The sequence below is a fragment of the Schistocerca americana genome, chromosome 8, assembly GCF_021461395.2.
Source record: "Schistocerca americana isolate TAMUIC-IGC-003095 chromosome 8, iqSchAmer2.1, whole genome shotgun sequence".
Taxonomy (NCBI): Eukaryota; Metazoa; Arthropoda; class Insecta; order Orthoptera; family Acrididae; genus Schistocerca; species Schistocerca americana.
The window spans coordinates 356645209-356663724 of NC_060126.1; the positions used below are offsets into that span (position 1 = coordinate 356645209).

General features: G+C 39.0%; 1 protein-coding gene and 1 long non-coding RNA gene across 7 annotated transcripts in view; one reads left to right on the plus strand and one right to left on the minus strand.

The window, feature by feature from the left end:
- The first annotated feature begins 707 nt into the window (after positions 1-707).
- Positions 708-13248, plus strand: LOC124544704. The gene is made up of 2 exons (XR_006967559.1): positions 708-809; positions 12584-13248. It is a non-coding gene; the product is annotated as an uncharacterized LOC124544704 (long non-coding RNA).
- A 1630-nt stretch (positions 13249-14878) lies between these two features.
- Positions 14879-18516, minus strand: part of LOC124544705 (RNA-binding protein 5-like) — a 122427-nt gene continuing 118789 nt past the window's right edge. For all 6 annotated transcript variants that reach the window (XM_047123349.1, XM_047123346.1, XM_047123348.1 and 3 more), the window contains one exon: positions 14879-16991. In XM_047123349.1, the coding sequence (XP_046979305.1) occupies positions 16269-16991 (723 nt within the window). In that variant the 3' untranslated portion in view covers positions 14879-16268. The remainder of the gene's footprint in view (positions 16992-18516) is intronic.

The following is an 18516-nucleotide window of genomic DNA, read 5'->3' on the forward strand; positions in this document are numbered from 1 at the left end:
GGACTCAACTGCTGAGGTCATTAGTCCCCTAGAATTTAGAACTAGTTAAACCTAACTAACCGAAGGACATCACAAACATCCATGCCCGAGGCAGGATTCGAACCTGCGACCGTAGCGGTCTTGCGGTTCCAGACTGCAGCGCCTTTAACCGCACGGCCACTTCGGCCGGCGAAAATTATTCAAATATTTGGTTTTGTGTGAAATGTAATCAGCTCATTATAATGTTTTCAACACATTTCTCCCACTATCTGGCAGTTGCTTGTCCCAATTAGAATAAGATAAAGATGAAGGTCGTACTTGTGGCAACAGGCGAGAATGACAAACACAGTAGGCCTACAGAAAGATAAACGAGCTGTCGATCGCTTTTGCGTGTAGAGGTACATGTCTGTGTTTCTTGTGTGTGAATCTGTGTGTTTATATTCTGCAGTTCCATCCAAAGTCACAAGTGTTTATTCACGAATGTGTTGTAGCTTGCCACACGATTCATGGTTTTTGTCCATACTTGCGCTTATTTTAGAATCATTCTTAGAAACATGTATGTCTTCTGGTATTATACAAACACCTGGCGGCAAGAAAATAACTCAAATATTTTGTAAAATACTTAGGAAATTGATGCAAAACAAACATTATGAAACATTATGCTAACGACGCGTCTGACGTTCACCTTACTCGCTGCTTGGAGCGCTAATGTCGCTCCATCTGTCAAACGGTAACAACTTTCACAGCAGTGAATGTCGCGACTGTTATGTTTGACTGTGTAATGAACTATGACCACAAGTAGTAAATCTAAGGTCACTGCACATTCGATTGTGAGTGTATGTCGATATTCCAATAAACTACTATAAAACATTCAAAAAATAAAAATTACACTAGTGCTTTTTAGGTTTTTGACTTCCTTCTTAGTTTTTTTTGCACTCGCTGCAAATTTTTTTTGAGTATTTGGAGCAGATTGGCTTCTTGCAACAATGGCAAACATACGGTGTCTTCCTCCTCTTTTTTTGTATCACATGTGGGGCATATTTTCCATTTTCTAATCAGTTTGCAATGACTTCTGCTCTTGCTTCCGCTACACCCAAAACACGGCGGATGGATGCACGAAAAATATTTTCAGTTCACATAAATCAGATCCATACTAAACATCTGGATCATTCTAAGGCATTTCTTTGTTTATTTTTACACTAGTCCATTTCAGTTGATATTCAAACATCGTCAGCCACGAACAAATTCCAAACAATAACAGGATCTGGATTACTACCTACTTGAACAGGTAGCTGCGCTGTTGGCAAATGTGAATGATATTATGCTACCAAATATGAAACTGCTTGGAAGCTTCTACGGCCAGTGATATTTTTTTCAAGCAAATACATTTCTAGCAGAATCTTTAGCTAACGATTCAGTCTCTACACGTCTTCATAACTTTTAGTACTTATTTCATTCAAGGAATTCACAAGTGGAAACAAATTCATCTTCACTTTCACACTGTTCCGACTCTGAATTATGCTCACTTTCAATTTTGTTGTAACCATAGGATAGAACATTACTTCATAAACTGTCTTGAAACCACTTTAAAACAGTATCCTCAAAGCAGGGTCTGTAACACACACAGTAGTCGAATACCTGGCTACTGAATCCATTACACAAAGTCCCAGGTGCGGTCTGAGATACTGTTAGCACAAAAGAAGTGGTAATTGTATCAGTCTATATTATAGACGCAAGTGGTTACTGACGGACACCATGGCAGCTTCGAGACAGAACAACAAGACAATGCCATATCTCCTATCCCACACCTAAACATTAGCAACGGAGTAACAATAAATGCCATAAAAATTTTAATAGCAGTTTCTCACATTCAGTAATCACAAAAAGATGATTAAAGAAAAATATCCAGGAGGTTTAAGAGGCACACACACACAGGTCAGTAAAGTTAAGAGTTAGTACTGTCCTAATGGTGTCATTTTTACCAGTTCTTTGTCCAAGGAGAAAATGGATTATCACGAGTATTCCATGCCATCACAAGTAAAAAGAGGACAATGTGTAATGGGCTGTAAGACCACAGGATGAATGCCACATATTCATTTGTTTTATCTCTATCTGTGCACTATCAGTTTGACAATATTATGAAAAGGATAGATTGCTACTCATCATATAGTGTAAATGTCGAGTTGCAGTCAGGTACTACAAAAAGACTGCTAAACAAGGAAGCTTACTTTTTTAGCAGTATTTTTGTTGTGCCTGTGTGCCGCTCAACATTTCCACTATATGGTGAACAGCTATCTGTCCTTTTCACAATACTGTCATTATTCCATCCTGAATACTCAGTACCATCTGGGACTGGAGCAACTGAATTATATTCTCTGCCAGAGTTTCGATTACCTCTTGTCGTGCCCTGAAATGAGAAATGTCCTACCCACTATCCTTCCCACCCCTCCTACCATGGTATTCCGCCGTCCACTGAACCTACACAATATACTCATCCATCCTTACACAACCCCTGCTCCCTATCCCTTAGCTCATGGCTCATACCTAGATGCAAGACCTGTCCCATAAATCCTCCTACCACCACCTACTCCAGTCCAGTCACTAACTACCTGTGAAACCAGTCATGTGATATACAAGCTCAGCTGCAACCACTGTGCTGCATTCTAAGTAGGCATGACAACCAACAAGCTGTCTGTCCGCATGAATGGCCACCAACAAACTGTGGCCAAAAAACAAGTGGACCACACTGTAGCTGAACACGCTGTCAAATATGAGACCCCTCATCTCAATGATTGCTTCATAGCCTGTGCCATATGGATCCTTCCCAGTAACACCATCTTTTCTGAATTCCGCAGGTGGGAACTTTTCCTGCAATACATCCTACGTTCCCGTAACCCTCCTGGTCTCAACCTTCGTTAGTCACTGTCCTCACCCATCCAGCCCCCTCCCTGTTCCCATTCCAGCACTGCACAGCCGTCATTTCACCGCCACACCCAGTCTTTTAATTTCTTTAATTTTAATTTTTATTTCTCTCTTTTCCGCTACTTACCCCCTCCCCCTCCGCACCTTCCCTCTGTCTAAACTGCAACACTTCACTGTCCACCACTCCCACCAGACTATCCCTCCCCGCCCCAGCCTCCTCCTTACCTTACCCAGTCACCACTCCCATCATGCACTGATGCTGCCGCTCGCAGTGTAGATTCAGCTCTCTGAGACTGCAGATGTGTGTGCAAGTTACGTGCGTGTGTGTGTGTGCTGCTGACAAAGTCCTTAATGGCCAAAAGCTATGATTGTGTGAATCTTTTTATTGTGCCTATCGCGACTCAGCACCTTCGCTATATGGTGAGCAGCAATTTTCTTTCTCTCGTATTGTTACATTCCATCCTGGATTTTCCATTGTTTGATTGTACATGTCATTTATTTAAGGTTAGACTGCCCCCCTTTCGAAATTTAGATTAATACACCACTTCTAAGTTAGAAGTGCATCAAGAACACATCTACTGATGTATTTTAGTCTTCAAATTAACACTGTGGTAGCTAAGTGCTTTCCTTACTATTAGTTTTCATTCTTTTTTTTGATCAAGTAATTTAACAACACTGCAACAACAACATGTAACTGACACACAAACAACAATCCTGTTTCAAACCAACTGCAAACTGCCCTTGATGATAAGCGTATTCAATTCGCAGTTGTAGGCAGAAGTCAATGTAACTAATTCCAAGTAACTCTTTAATATGCTTCATTATACCTGGGGGCCCAACTAAGTCTTTGATGTAAGCATGACTAATCAATCAGATTGTTTTGTTCTTCCTGTTTGTTTTAATCTCTGATCACATAGGTGATCTGATACACTGTTTGTTTAACTTGACACTGTACTACGTCAGAAATGTTTGTGATACATGAGTATCCAGAAAGATAGTGATATGTTTTCAGAATCTAGGATGTATTATATATTTTAGCCGTAATGGCTAACCAAAATCATACATACTTATATTTTGGTACCAGTACATTGAAAGAAGAAAATTACAGATTCAGACAAAAATTTCAGCTTTACTACACTGAAAGACGTAACATTAATTGAAACACAATTTATGGGTAAATCCATGTCCCTCCAATTGTAGCCCAAGTGGAAGCAGTTCTTTCCTTCAAATCTGGCAGCTCTACACAAAATTACTGCAACATTATCTGGCATACAAACTGTACCCATAAAAAACTGTGACTTCATATTCTGTACATCAAGGAGAGCACCCAAAAAAGATTGCAAGTAATTGAAGTGGAAACTAACAAACACACACAGCTACAATGTTAATATTACATGTCACAAAAATAAAATGTACCAGAAACATGTGTAGCTCATAACATTACAGCACCGATGCCAGATGAGGTGCATAATTTGCTGGGAGATGTTTCAACACAAATGATTAAATCTGGAGGAAGAGTAATGCAAAAAGAACTTGCAAATTATTTACAGAATGTTTGTGAAAGTAAATAATCCCCCAAAACAGAAACAATGTTATAATTACTCAGCTTCACAAGAAAGGACAAAACCAAAAAATATAGGCCAATCTTAATTGTTCCAAAAATTTGCTAAAATTATCACAATTGTGTAAAAATAAAATTTTAGAATGTAACTTAGCAAAGTGACAAGCTGGCCTACAATCGGTAGGAATTACGGTAATATTTGCCTAGAATGCATTGATTTTGAGATAGCTTTTGACTCCTTGTATTACAACACTGAAAACTAGTTCTGGCTGTTTCCATAAGTTTGTTAAAACGTAAATTGAAGACAGATTGTTAGAAATAAAGTACATCATTTTTGAAAAACTACTGGGTATGTACAGTACAACATACCGCTTTTATATATGTGTTTCTTTGGATGTGCTTTATTCAGTCGGGTGTACAGGGTTCAGCAGAATGATAGGATTTGAGTCATGTAGTACAGTGACATTGTCACTGCACTTATATGAAATAAGTACATGTGCCTTGCATTGAGGAAAAAAGGCAATTTGTAATTACTGCCTTGAGGAGTTCAGAGCATTGAATATTCACCGTCGAGGCATATTTAAAAAATAACGAGTCTCAAACCACAGTTCCATGATATGACACAGTCTGGGATCATCAGGTGATTGTACAGTAGGTACAACAGTTCAAGGCTACAGCATCTTGTGCAAAGAAGAAAAGTCCAGAGTGACAAAGGGCACAGCAGACCCCGGAGCGAGTGAACGGCTGTCAAGCTCTCATCTGAAGTCCTTGCCACTGCTGAAACACCTGCCTCAGTGGCAACAATGTCAAATCGTTCGCTGTGACATGGCATTCATGATAATCTGCAGTTCCACCCATACAAATCACAGGTCATAAAGAAGCTAAACACACAAGATAATGTTTCCCAACAACCTTCACATTGCAATTCCTGGATATATTAGTAACCAACCCTCAAATGAGAAATAACATATTAATGTTGGCCATGGCCCATTTTCATCTAGATGATGGTATATATAAAGAGAATTGCCTTGTAACAAACGTAATGCTCGTCAGCTGTGTGATAAATCCATGCACTCTGAAAACATGACATGCTTCATCCAGTATAACCAGTTCATATTTTTTTAAGGACCTTCATGGCAATCTAGGAATGGTTCCTAGCAATCATTATATCCAAGTGTTAAGTGGCTCCCTCCTTCAAAGGCTGGACGACGACATATGGTTCCATCATGATGGAGCAGCTGATCATATGGCCCCTGGCAGTCCATGAATGTCATTTTCCTAGTTGAATGGTTTCCAGATTTGAAGAAATTCATTGACCTGTATGGTAGCCCAATTTGACTGTCCCTGACTACTTTCTGTGGGAATACTTGAAGCATCAAGTATACAATGTATGTCCTCATACAACAGCTAAACTCAAAGCAAGCATACATACAGCTGTGTAGGACATCCCATTGAACACTGAACATGCTGATTTTGGTGATAGAAACTTTCATTCACCACCTGGTGGAATGCATGGAATGTGATGGCGACCATCTCTACGGTGTTCTATTCGAAACCAAGTAATGGATGTATATGATTAGTAATGGCAAAAATTTTTCTTTGTTTTCAATCTACGTTTCAATAAATTTGCCAGTTATGTTCGAAGTGTTGTCCTCCTCCTGTCCCACTACACATTCTTGAACGTGGCATACACAAGTGCTGTGTGAGACGTAGCAGAAGTGAAACGTAAAAAGCTAATAGCTGCCACTCCTCGATGGCACTGGTGGTTAAGATTACCATTGTCCTTTGTGTATGATTAAAACACGTATGTGGTTGCTGTGATATCTAATGATGTATAACAGGAATATTAAAATAATCTGTTGCACTTTATACATGCACAGTAGTGAGTGTCCTATGGTCTGAGTATTTTCCTCAGAATCTTTCGTTCCGAGTGCTTGAAGGTCCACTTTTTTATTTAAAATAAGACAGTCTGAAGAATACAGTACTTCAGTTTGTAACACCGAGTTCCAGTGTCCAAGTTTGGCCTTGGAGAACAATGCCCATTGTTGTACTTATTCTGTGTTAGCTTGTAGGCCAGGTCTAGTTTTCTGGCTCTTCCTTTGCCTCCCTATTCAGTCCACTGCCCCAGGTATTTGAACTTCTCTGTCCTCTTAATCTTCCCACGATTTACTTCCGTATGTCTCTCATTTCAGTGCCTGTACTCCATATATACTTTCTTTTCATGGGAGATTTGAAGACCCGTTTTTTTGCAATTTCATGAAGACTCTCAAACATCATCTGAGTATTTTCTTAGTTGTTGGCTAAGATAGCAAGGTCGTTGGCAAAAGCTAAAAGTTTTATTTCTAGGTTCTGTCTTTCCCTCCCGAGGTGTATTCCTATTATTCTTCCAAATTTAGAGCCTATTCCCAGGTTTTAACTATTTCGCCCACTACGATGTCGAAGAGGATTGAGGATAATCCATCTTCTTGTCTGACCCATCTTAATTTCAAAGAGATCAGAAATTTCTCCAGATTTCATGTTGTTGTTGTTGTGGTCTTCAGTCCTGAGACTGGTCTGATGCAGCTCTCCATGCTACTCTATCCTGTGCAAGCTTTTTCATCTCCCAGTACCTACTGCAACCTACATCCTTCTGAATCTGCTTAGTGTATTCATCTCTTGGTCTCCCTCTACGATTTTTACCCTCCACGCTGCCCTCCAATATTAAATTGGTGATCCCTTGATGCCTCAAAACATGTCCTACCAACCGATCCCTCCTTCTGGTCAAGTTGTGCCACAAACTTCTCTTCTCCCCAATCCTATTCAATACTTCCTCATTAGTTATGTGATCTACCCATCTAATCTTCAGCATTCTTCTGTAGCACCACATTTCGAAAGCTTCTATTCTCTTCTTGTCTAAACTATTTATCGTCCATGTTTCACTTCCATACATGGCTACACTCCATACAAATACTTTCAGAAATGACTTCCTGACACTTAAATCTATACTCGATGTTAACAAATTTCTCTTCTTCAGAAACGCTTTCCTTGCCATTGCCAGTCTACATTTTATATCCTCTCTACTTCGACCATCATCAGTTATTTTGCTCCCCAAATAGCAAAACTCCTTTACTACTTTAAGTGGCTCATTTCCTAATCTAATTCCCTCAGCATCACCCGACTTAATTAGACTACATTCCATTATCCTTGTTTTGCTTTTGTTCATCTTATATCCTCCTTTCAAGACACTGTCCGTTCCATTCAACTGCTCTTCCAAGTCCTTTGCTGTCTCTGACAGAATTACAATGTCATCGGCGGACCTCAAAGTTTTTATTTCTTCTCCATGGATTTTAATACCTACTCCTAATTTTTCTTTTGTTTCCTTTACTGCTTGCTCAATATACAGATTGAACAACATCGGGGAGAGGCTACAACCCTGTCTTACTCCCTTCCCAACCACTGCTCCCCTTTCATGTCCCTCGACTCTTGTAACTGCCATCTGGTTTCTGTACAAATTGTAAATAGCCTTTTGCTCCCTGTATTTTACCCCTGCCACCATTAGAATTTGGTTGAGAGTATTCCAGTCAACATTGTCAAAAGCTTTCTCTAAGTCTACAAATGCTAAAAACGTAGGTTTGCCTTTCCTTAATCTTTCTTCTAAGATAAGTCGTAAGGTCAGTATTGCCTCACATGTTCCAGTGTTTCTACGGAATCCAAACTGATCTTCCCCGAGGTTGGCTTCTACTAGTTTTTCCATTCATCTGTAAAGAATTCGTGTTAGTATTTTGCAGCTGTGACTTATTAAACTGATAGTTCGGTAATTTTCACATCTGTCAACACCTGCTTTCTTTGGGATTGGAATTATTATATTCTTCTTGAAGTCTGAGGGTATTTCACCTGTTTCATATATCTTGCTCACTAGATGGTAGGGTTTTGTCAGGACTGGCTCTCCCAAGGCCGTCAGTAGTTCCAATGGAATGTTGTCTACTGCGGGAGCCTTGTTTCGACTCAGGTCTTTCAGTGCTCTGTCAAAGTCTTCACGCAGTATCGTATCTCCCATTTCATCTTCATCTACATCCTCTTCCATTTCCATAATATTGTCCTCAAGTACATCGCCCTTGTATAGACCCTCTATATACTCCTTCCACCTTTCTGCTTTCCCTTCTTTGCTTAGAACTCTTGATATTCATACAAGTGGTTCTGTTATCTCCAAAGGCCTCTTTAATTTTCCTGTAGGCAGTATCTATCTTACCCCTAGTGAGATAAGCCTCTACATCCTTACATTTGTCCTCTAGCCATCCCTGCTTAGCCATTTTGCACTTCCTGTCAATCTCATTTTTGAGACGTTTGTATTCCTTTTTGCCTGCTTCATTTACTGCATTTTTATATTTTCTCCTTTCATCAATTAAGTTCAATATTTCTTCTGTTACCCAAGGATTTCTACTAGCCCTCGTCTTTTTACCTACTTGATCCTCTGCTGCCTTCACTACTTCATCCCTCAAAGCTACCCATTCTTCTTCTACTGTATTTCTTTCCCCCATTCCTGTCAATTGTTCCCTTATGCTCTCCCTGAAACTCTGTACAACCTATGGTTCTTTCAGTTTATCCAGGTCCCATCTCCTTAAATTCCCACCTTTTTGCAGTTTCTTCAGTTTTAATCTACAGGTCATAACCAATAGATTGTGGCCAGAGTCCACATCTGCCCCTGGAAATGTCTTACAATTTAAAACCTGGTTCCTAAATCTCTGTCTTACCATTATATAATCTATCTGACACCTTTTAGTATCTCCAGGGTTCTTCCATGTATACAACCTTCCTTCATGATTCTTAAACCAAGTGTTAGCTATGATTATGTTGTGCTCTGTGCAAAATTCTACCAGGCGGCTTCCTCTTTCATTTCTTAGCCCCAATCCATATTCACCTACTATGTTTCCTTCTCTCCCTTTTCCTACACTCGAATTCCAGTCACCCATGACTATTAAATTTTCCGTCTCCCTTCACAATCTGAATAATTTCTTTTATTTAATCATACATTTCTTCAATTTCTTCGTCATCTGCAGAGCTAGTTGGCATATAAACTTGTACTACTCTAGTAGGTGTGGGCTTCATGTCTATCTTGGCCACAATAATGCGTTCACTATGCTGTTTGTAGTAGCTTACCCGCATTCCTATTTTCCTATTCATTATTAAACCTACTCCTGCATTACCCCTATTTGATTTTGTGTTTATAACCCTGTAGTCACCTGACCAGAAGTCTTGTTCCTCCTGTCGCCGAACTTCACTAATTCCCACTATATCTAACTTTAACCTATCCATTTCCCTTTTTAAATTTTCTAACCTACCTGCCCCATTAAGGGATCTGACATTCCACGCTCCGATCCGTAGAACGCCAGTTTTCTTTCTCCTGATAACGACATCCTCTTGAGTAGTCCCCACCCGGAGATCCGAATGGGGGACTATTTTACCTCCGGAATATTTTACCCAAGAGGACGCCATCATCATTTAATCATACAGTAAAGCTGCATGCCCTCGGGAAAAATTACGGCTGTAGTTTCCCCTTGCTTTCAGCCGTTCACAGTACCAGGGCAGCAAGGCCGTTTTGGTTATTGTTACAAGGCCAGATCAGTCAATCATCCAGACTGTTGCCCTTGCAACTACTGAAAAGGCTGCTGCCCCTCTTCAGGAACCACACGTTTGTCTGGCCTCTCAACAGATACCCCTCCGTTGTGGTTGCACCTATGGTACGGCTATCTGTATCGCTGAGGCACGCAAGCCTCCCCACCAACGGCAAGGTCCATGGTTCATGGGGGAGGGGGGGGGGGGGGGGCAGATTTCATAATAATAATAATAATAAATTAAAGTGCAAGCCTAAAACTGTTAAACATCAATATGGAAATTAGCTGTTGGTGACTGCTTCTTCTTGGAGGGCTCCAATGTCATGCTATTATCTTCAAGACTGTTTACTTGTCACATTGCCAGAGTCTCACCATGAATTTGTGACATCACCTGCAGCTCTAGTGCTTGGCGCCGGGGTCCAGCAGCAGTTCCTCACCACCCACTTACCGTATTTACTCGAATCTAAGCTGCACTTTTTTCCGGTTTTCGTAATCCAAAAAACTGCGTGCGGCTTAGAATCGAGTGCAAAGCAAGCGGCAGTTATGAAAAATGTTGGTAGGTGCCGCCACAGCTAACTTCTGCCGTTGAATATATGTAGCGCTACACAGGCATGCCTTGTAGGTGCAAAGATAAATACTGGCGCCAAAACCTCTGCGTCATTAAATAAATTTAAAAAAAGGTGAAAGACCAGCCTTTTTTCTCCGCCCCGAGTTTCGACACTGCATTTTCATACATTATCCAACGAAGTAAATACAAATACCGTATTGTTCATCTTCGACTGTAGCAGAATTTCAATGTACTACGAAAATCCGACTAGCAAGACTGTTTGGGATGTTTGTCAATAGGAACCTGATGATATGTGAATCACATGTAGTATTCTCTTCACCATAAGAATAATACTAATATAAACATTTTGCCATGTATTCTTTCATGTTTGCTGCTATCCCATTTAAATCCAGTCTGCCTTATAAACTACGAAACTAGAGTGAGACAACAGCAAACGCGTTAGAATATACATATCGTGTCATGTTTATATTCGTATTATTCTTATGCCTAATAATGATACAGTCAGAAATGAAGCACGGCAACTGACTAGATTTTTAAATCTAAGGTGACTCTAATTTCTGTGCAGAATTTGATGTACTAAAGAAGTGGCCGCAAAGATTTTCAAACGGAGAAAAATTTTCGCCTAACTCTCGTTCAGAACATGTTCTATCTTACGCAGCCTATTATTTGGTTCTTGTTGATAATTATCAAAGAAAGCAGCAGTGTAAGTAACAACAAATAGCAGTCTCTTGCCGTTGTTTCACTGATGACACAAATCCCTTTTTTTTTAATTGTAAGCGGCGGTAGCGCGCACAAAAGCAAGCTATGCCGCGAGCGGCAACAGGCCGTAAACACGCACTATCAGAATGCGACAAACAATGCATGACACAGTATAGTAATGCATTTTCAGCTTAGAGTGACGTTAACACCTATAACAAAGAAAACGGCACTTATCAGGTCAAAGGAAAATAAGCAATCGATTCAAACCAGACGAAGCACGTGAAAAAGGAAGGGTACCCGTATAAATACAGACGGAGCGCCTGACGCATAGCAATGGCTACCTGGTAAAGCTTAACTGCTAAGCTTACGACTCGAACCAAACTACTGTAGCTGTATCATCATTCATTCGACCTAAATTGTGTCCCATATTACAATGGACCAACTTTGTTTCGATTTGGAGATGCGGCCTAAAACTTTTATTTCCCCTTGAATTTCGAGTCTCAAATTTCACGTGCGGCTTAGATTCGGGATTTTTTTTTTTTTTTTCCCTTCATTTCGAGTCTCATTTTTTAGGTGAGGCTTAGATTCGAGTAAATATGGTACACAAGTAGGTTTCTGAATATATTAAAATAACCACTATGATTTAATTTGCTTTGTTCATCAAGCTGTAAGTTTGACTGCCGGCTGGGGTGGCCGAGTGGTTCTAGGTGCTACAGTCTGGAACCGCGCAACCGCTACGGTCGCAGGTTCGAATCCTGCCTCAGGCATGGATGTGTGTGCTATCTTTAGGTTAGTTAGGTTTAAGTAGTTCTAAGTTCTAGGGGACTGATGACCTCAGAAGTTAAGTCCCATAGTGCTCAGAGCCATTTGAACCATTTGTAAATTTGACTGTGTATTCCTATGATTAAAGATATTCATTTCCTCTAAGAGATACAACAAATATCCTTTTTATGTCTTGTGCAAAACCTTGAAGCTGTTTAGGATTTCATCCTTAAAGCAAACTGCAAAATTATTTCCTGTCTGACCAGATCATAAGACCTTATTTCATTTACTGCCAATTGTATGCTGTAATCTTGAACTAATGGTACATATAATTTGAAAATCTACAATTACCTTAGTTTTCTTAAAACACTTTACCATCTTTTCACATATCATGTCTTAGTATTAAACAGCAATGTACGTTATTTCTTACTGCTACGACTAACATAATTTTCTTTTCCCATTTAGTTTGATGTTGTTTTACATTTTTATTACTTTTTTCAGCATTCTGTTAAACATTTTAGGACTCCAACAACTACTGATATGATCATTAACAGAAGTCCTTGCCATTGTTAAAAACATAAATTGGTGTACTTCAGAGCAATATTTAACAGTGTGTTGAAATAACCTCTGGATGAAGACAAAGTTGAAAGAGAGCTAATTATTATTCCAAAAGTGGCAAAAGCTGACAGTTACAAAAGAAAATGATATTACTGAAGATACAACATGAGGTGCTGATGGAAGTAGAGCTGCGAGGACGGGCTGTGAGTGGTGCTTGGATAGCTCAGCTGGTAGAACACTTAACTGTGAAAGGCAAAGGTACTGATTTCGAGTCTTGTTTTGGCATACGGTTTTAATCTGCCAGGAAGTTTCATATCAGTGCACAGTCCACTGGGGAATGAAAATTCCATTCTGTGAAATATCAGAAGCCAATAGCACAATGCTGGCAGCCTGCAGGAAGAGCATTCACCAACAGTACTTTGCCTATTGCTGTATATTTTTGTATGTGGCTCATATGCTAAGGACAATCGTGATTTTACCACCAATGGCAGCTACTTGCTTTTTAAAATACTTGTATGCTACCTGTCACACAGTGCTTGTATATGGTACGTACATCTGACTGGATACAAAGTATCTGAAAAAATGTGGAGGTGGGAGGTTGTAATGTATATATCTAAAAGTTTTTTTTAAAGTTATGTAGTTTATGTCTTATGTTTTGTTTTCATATTGTGTTTTTAGAGAATCTGGATTATGGCTATAGACAAAAGTAGTAATTATATATATATATATATATATATATATATATATATATATATATATATATATATATATATATATATATATATATATATATATATATATATATATATATATATATATGATGAACCCTTACTCAGACTGTATGTCTTCAATTGCTTTTGATCCAGTTTTAACTAAATCAGTAGTAACAGATCTTGAGCAATAAGGAATTGATTCAATTTACATCACTATACCAAAAAATATACATGTCAATGTTACAGCTTCCATTAGACTGCAGGGATATACTGAGAATTTCAAAATTGAAGGAAGAGTGACGCAATGACATTCCATTATCACAAAAATATTCTCAATAGGCCTGGAGGAATGGATAAAAGAAGTGCTTTGCTAGATTGCAAGAATTTAGAAAAGACAGAGCTGATGACCAAGAGGAAGGTGTGTGGATGACTAAAACACTCAGGAGCAATGTGGATATATATTGCTGAAGAGCGTAATGTATGGCAAAATGTAGAGGCAACCTTTATCCAGCAGAGGATCTGAAATGGCTGGAACATTGTCTCATGAAAAATGTAGTGGCTTGTAAATGGCACAATTGCTCTTATCGCACTGAACTATTATCGAATCTGAAAGTTGGTGCATAACGCAGTTTCAAAATTTGTCCAAAGTCTTCCACATTCAAGTAATTGTGCCTAAATACAATGAAAAAAAGTGTGAATAATACTATACAAAGGCACAACATACTTACCTGCCAATCGGCAACATTGAAACTTATCCATTTCTGACCAAAAAAAAGAAGGAAGTTTCAATCTCAAGCTTTTGGAATGAATGATTTCATCACTTAAAACAAAAACAGAGACAAAGGGAAAGGCACAAATTTAGTGTGCAAGTACTGCAGCACAGATCACTCGTACAAAAGCTTCACAGCTACACAAAGAACAAGAAGATATTCTGAAGCAGAAATGGAATATTTCAACATGTCCTTCTCATACAATAGGTCTGTGTGGTGCTTTACTTTACTCTCCCAACAACTTACTAATGTCTAGAGTTGCCAATGCTCATGATTAATCTCTTCTCTTTGCGATTCTATCAGCATTACTCCAGATGTCATTTTCAGCATTACTCCAGATATCATTTTTTAAACTTAAAACAACTATGATCAAATGGAGTGGTTTCACATTAAAACATTAGGCTTGTATTAGTCAACAAACTCAGCAAACGTGCTGACTATTATTTCCATTTACCTCCTTCCAAAATAAGCAATTTTGCAGGATGCACAGATTCCATGATTTATTCAATATTTGATCATACTTCCAGCATGGTAACTGAAATGGAAATAATTTCCTCTGTGAATGCAGGAAATAAAAATGTAAACAGTAGTAGTTTCGGCTACTTTCTCCAGAAAAATTAATGCAACTTTCGACCGAAACCCCATCCACTGACCAGTGCTCAGTTGTAATGGAACAAATAATTGATAACTGCATAATAATGGCTGTGGACTGCAATTGCAAAGTATAAGTTGGTTAAATATTAAAAATTTTAATGTGCAGTTACAAGTAAGGACATAATTACTTTATTCAGTTAATCAGCTTAATAATTAACATATATACAAAAAGAACAAAACCATTTTTGCTACTGTTGCTAAATTTGAGGTGTCAGCTACAAAAGAATTTGTAATAGTTTGGCACACCCTACTTATATGGGTCCTTCTAGCTTAAGAGCTGTGCCTCCCACAGAAGCTTGAATGAGGCATCAAATTAAATTTCGATCTATTTACAAAAGAATTTCCACACTAATAAAAGTCTCTCTCTCTCTCTTTCTTACACAGATAGTTATAAGCTACACAATACTTATAATTAAGTTTAGCACCTATACTGAGAACAAAATCAAAGGAGCCAGTAAATGATTCGGAACCATCTAATTTATTACAGTTTATAAAATTTTACTAATTCTTTCCATGTCCAAAATTACAACAATGAAATATGTACATCACTTTTTAAAAGTGGTTTACGTATATACAAGGTAAATATCTTACCACTTCTGTGACCAACACAAAACGAATGGAAGAGGATGACAGTAAATTTTATTTTATTTATTTCTTTACTTTCAGCACAGCTGAACAATGAAAACTGCATCTTTCTCCAGAACAATGCGCAACTGCTGAGAAGTCAACAAAAATAAAATTAAAAATCAATCGAGACCACGATAAAAGTAAGACCTACGACAGCCTACAAACTCGTAAAAGATCCTGGCGAATAAGTGGTTTTTTGATTATTTTTCTGTGAAGTAGTAATTACAGCACAAGACAATAATTCAAAAAGTCACAGCATTGATTCAAAGTGCAGCCACTGCCTTATATCCACTGGAACTAACACTGCCTACACTGTTTGGAGGAACCTCATACATTCAAAAAGGAAAACACATGCACAAAGTGCATTCAATTTTTGCAAAGGAACAGCACAGTACAACATTACAACCTGGAATGTCTTATGTCATGGGAGAAGGGAATTTCGTGGTTCCCTGTTACTTTTGTACTTACCATTTGTTGTCAGTGCAGTCAAGATTGCTCATCGATAAAACGAACAAATCAATGTGTCTATAAGCTCCTGGGCCCGTCATGATATTTAAATTTCCTACATTTGAGTAGCCTATTAAGTAATAGTTCACAATCAAGCTAACAGTCATCATCATCTTTTGTACAATGAATTTATTCACACACAGAAGATATCTGAACATTATCACATTCAGTGTGCAATGTCTCAAACATCACTATGCCTCTTCATGTCAGATTGGCTGAAATATCAGCTACAAGGTCCTGTACAAGAACAAACACATTGAACACTGGCCCACTGTTTAAGTACAGGATATTTGTAGCCAAATGGCAGTAACAAACACTTTCACCCGTAGGCAATAAATCTGTGAAGTAATTCAATGTTCAACTGGGTTCTGCTTGTTCTTGCTCTGTGAGTTCCTGGTAACGTGCAAACATCATCTTCTTAACACGGTCTTTGTATTTTTCTCCAGGTAAAACAGGAACAGCAGCAGCTTCACGTGAGCCAAGTCCTGCTGTTGGATTTCTAACATCAGTCTGCACTATAGAAGTGCGCCCCTGGTTACTTTTGCCCAGACCCATACCTTCTTGCCATCCCATTTTCTGAAGTAGACGATTTCCTACATTTTCTGATCCAATGCCAGCACGTGTTGGTTCTTCATACATTGAACGAGCCGCTTCTTCACGTGCTTTGAGGAATTTCTCTTTCAGTCGATTGGGATGAGGTGCAGCAGCTGTAGGATCTGTAGTGCCAAACTTTGAACGGCGTTCTTTAGCGCGGTCACGGTAACGACTATTACGTTGCTGGGGATCATTCTGATCAAGACCACGAACCCTGTACCAAGCTTCCAAATTCTGCCTATGCAAATCAGACAGTTGGTTATGGCGTTGCAGGGTTTCTTTGCTTGGGAATTGCCTTTTACAAAGTAAGCATGCAAGTTTAGTCCAATCTGTGTGCAATCTTTCCTCTTGAAGTACGTCATCAATGTCATCATCTGACTCAGAGCCACCACCATATGCAGCCACCAATCCTCCAGGTCCTCCAGTAGCAGCTGGTGATGCAGGTCCAGGACCCTCTTCTCCCATGCGTGCAACGAACTGAGACACCTGTTGGATGAAAAAAAAGGTTAAACATGTATGTACAGTGTGCCAAAGAATATGTAACCAATGTCAAACAATTCCTCAATAGACAACATTTGATAAAAAGCTTTTTTAAAAACAAATAAATAAATAAATTAATAAATAAATACTGCAGTTTAAAAATGTTTGAGAGGATAATGCAAGCATTTTACAAACTGCATTTTTTGCTCTCTGCAAAACAGAATACCATCATTTTTAAAATCAACTACATCTCCGCTAGTTCTGCAATGCGTTCAAAGTTCAAAAGTGTTCAATTTTTCTTTCACAGGCCTGGGAGTAGACAGAAACACAAAGTTTGGCTCAACATACCTGATATACACTGTGTTAGCAAGGCACATGGTAGCACTGTGTGGCCGACAGAACTCTAGTGGGTACAGTGAGAGCAAGGAATGATTTTGTTACTAGAAATGGCCTCGTCTTCATTACAAAAACAGCAGATAACCATTCAGTTTCTCCACTTGCCCAGTGACACACATTAAATTCTTTGCCAGATGAGTTAGATGTGTGTGATCATGTGAACATTGTGAAGAATGTGCACTCTCGAGTACAACTGTTCAAAGAAGCTGATCATCAATGTGACTAGAAACCAAAAAATTCTTGTTCTTGCAGCAGAAAGTCTGGCAACATGATGATGCATGGAGTCAGTTGTTTTGCAATATCACCGATTACTGTGAAAGATATTTCCTCCATTTCCATGGGATCACAATCCTGCACAATGACTTGAAAATGTGGGAAGTAACCTCCAGATGGATACCAAAAATGTTAACTGATGATCTCAAAGTTTCTACTATGACAATTTTACCAGGCAGTGATGGTGCATGATGATGGCACGGTGTGGCTTTCTTTTCACACTCACTCTTTGCACCACATTTTTGGACAGTGAAGGCATAATCCTTATACACTGTGCTCCAATGGCCACTATGGCGAGAGTTACAAACTAAAAATATGTTTTTAAGAACAGTTTACTTGCCAGCATAGTGTGGAGAATGCCACGAAAAATCTGCACATGTGCTCTTTCACTTCTGACAGTGCAGCAATGCATCGGGTGAACCTTAACACAGGAGTTTCTTCGTGTTAACAGCTTTGATGGGGTCTCTCAAGCACTTGCTCATCTGACCAATGTTCTACGTAGCCACACATTTCCCAGTAGTGCTGCTATTGCCGCAGCTATTTTTCACTGGTCAAAATAGACTCCTAAGGAAACATCTGCAGTGGTCATGGAGTCACAGCATCAACATTGTGAAAAGTTGTGTACAACAATTGCACAGAGATTATACTGAAAGGTGAAAGAAGTTTCAAACTTTTTGTGTGTCAGTTCACATAGGAGACCTTAGAGCTGGAACCTACTTTAGAGCAATTTCACAGCAGGTGTACTACTATTATCATACTCTTTTTAAATATATTTTGTGTGTGTGGGGGGTGGGAGGGGGGGCAGGCAGGTGCACACGTGTGTGTGAGCTACCACTTAAAAGCACAGTACATGTAACGTTGA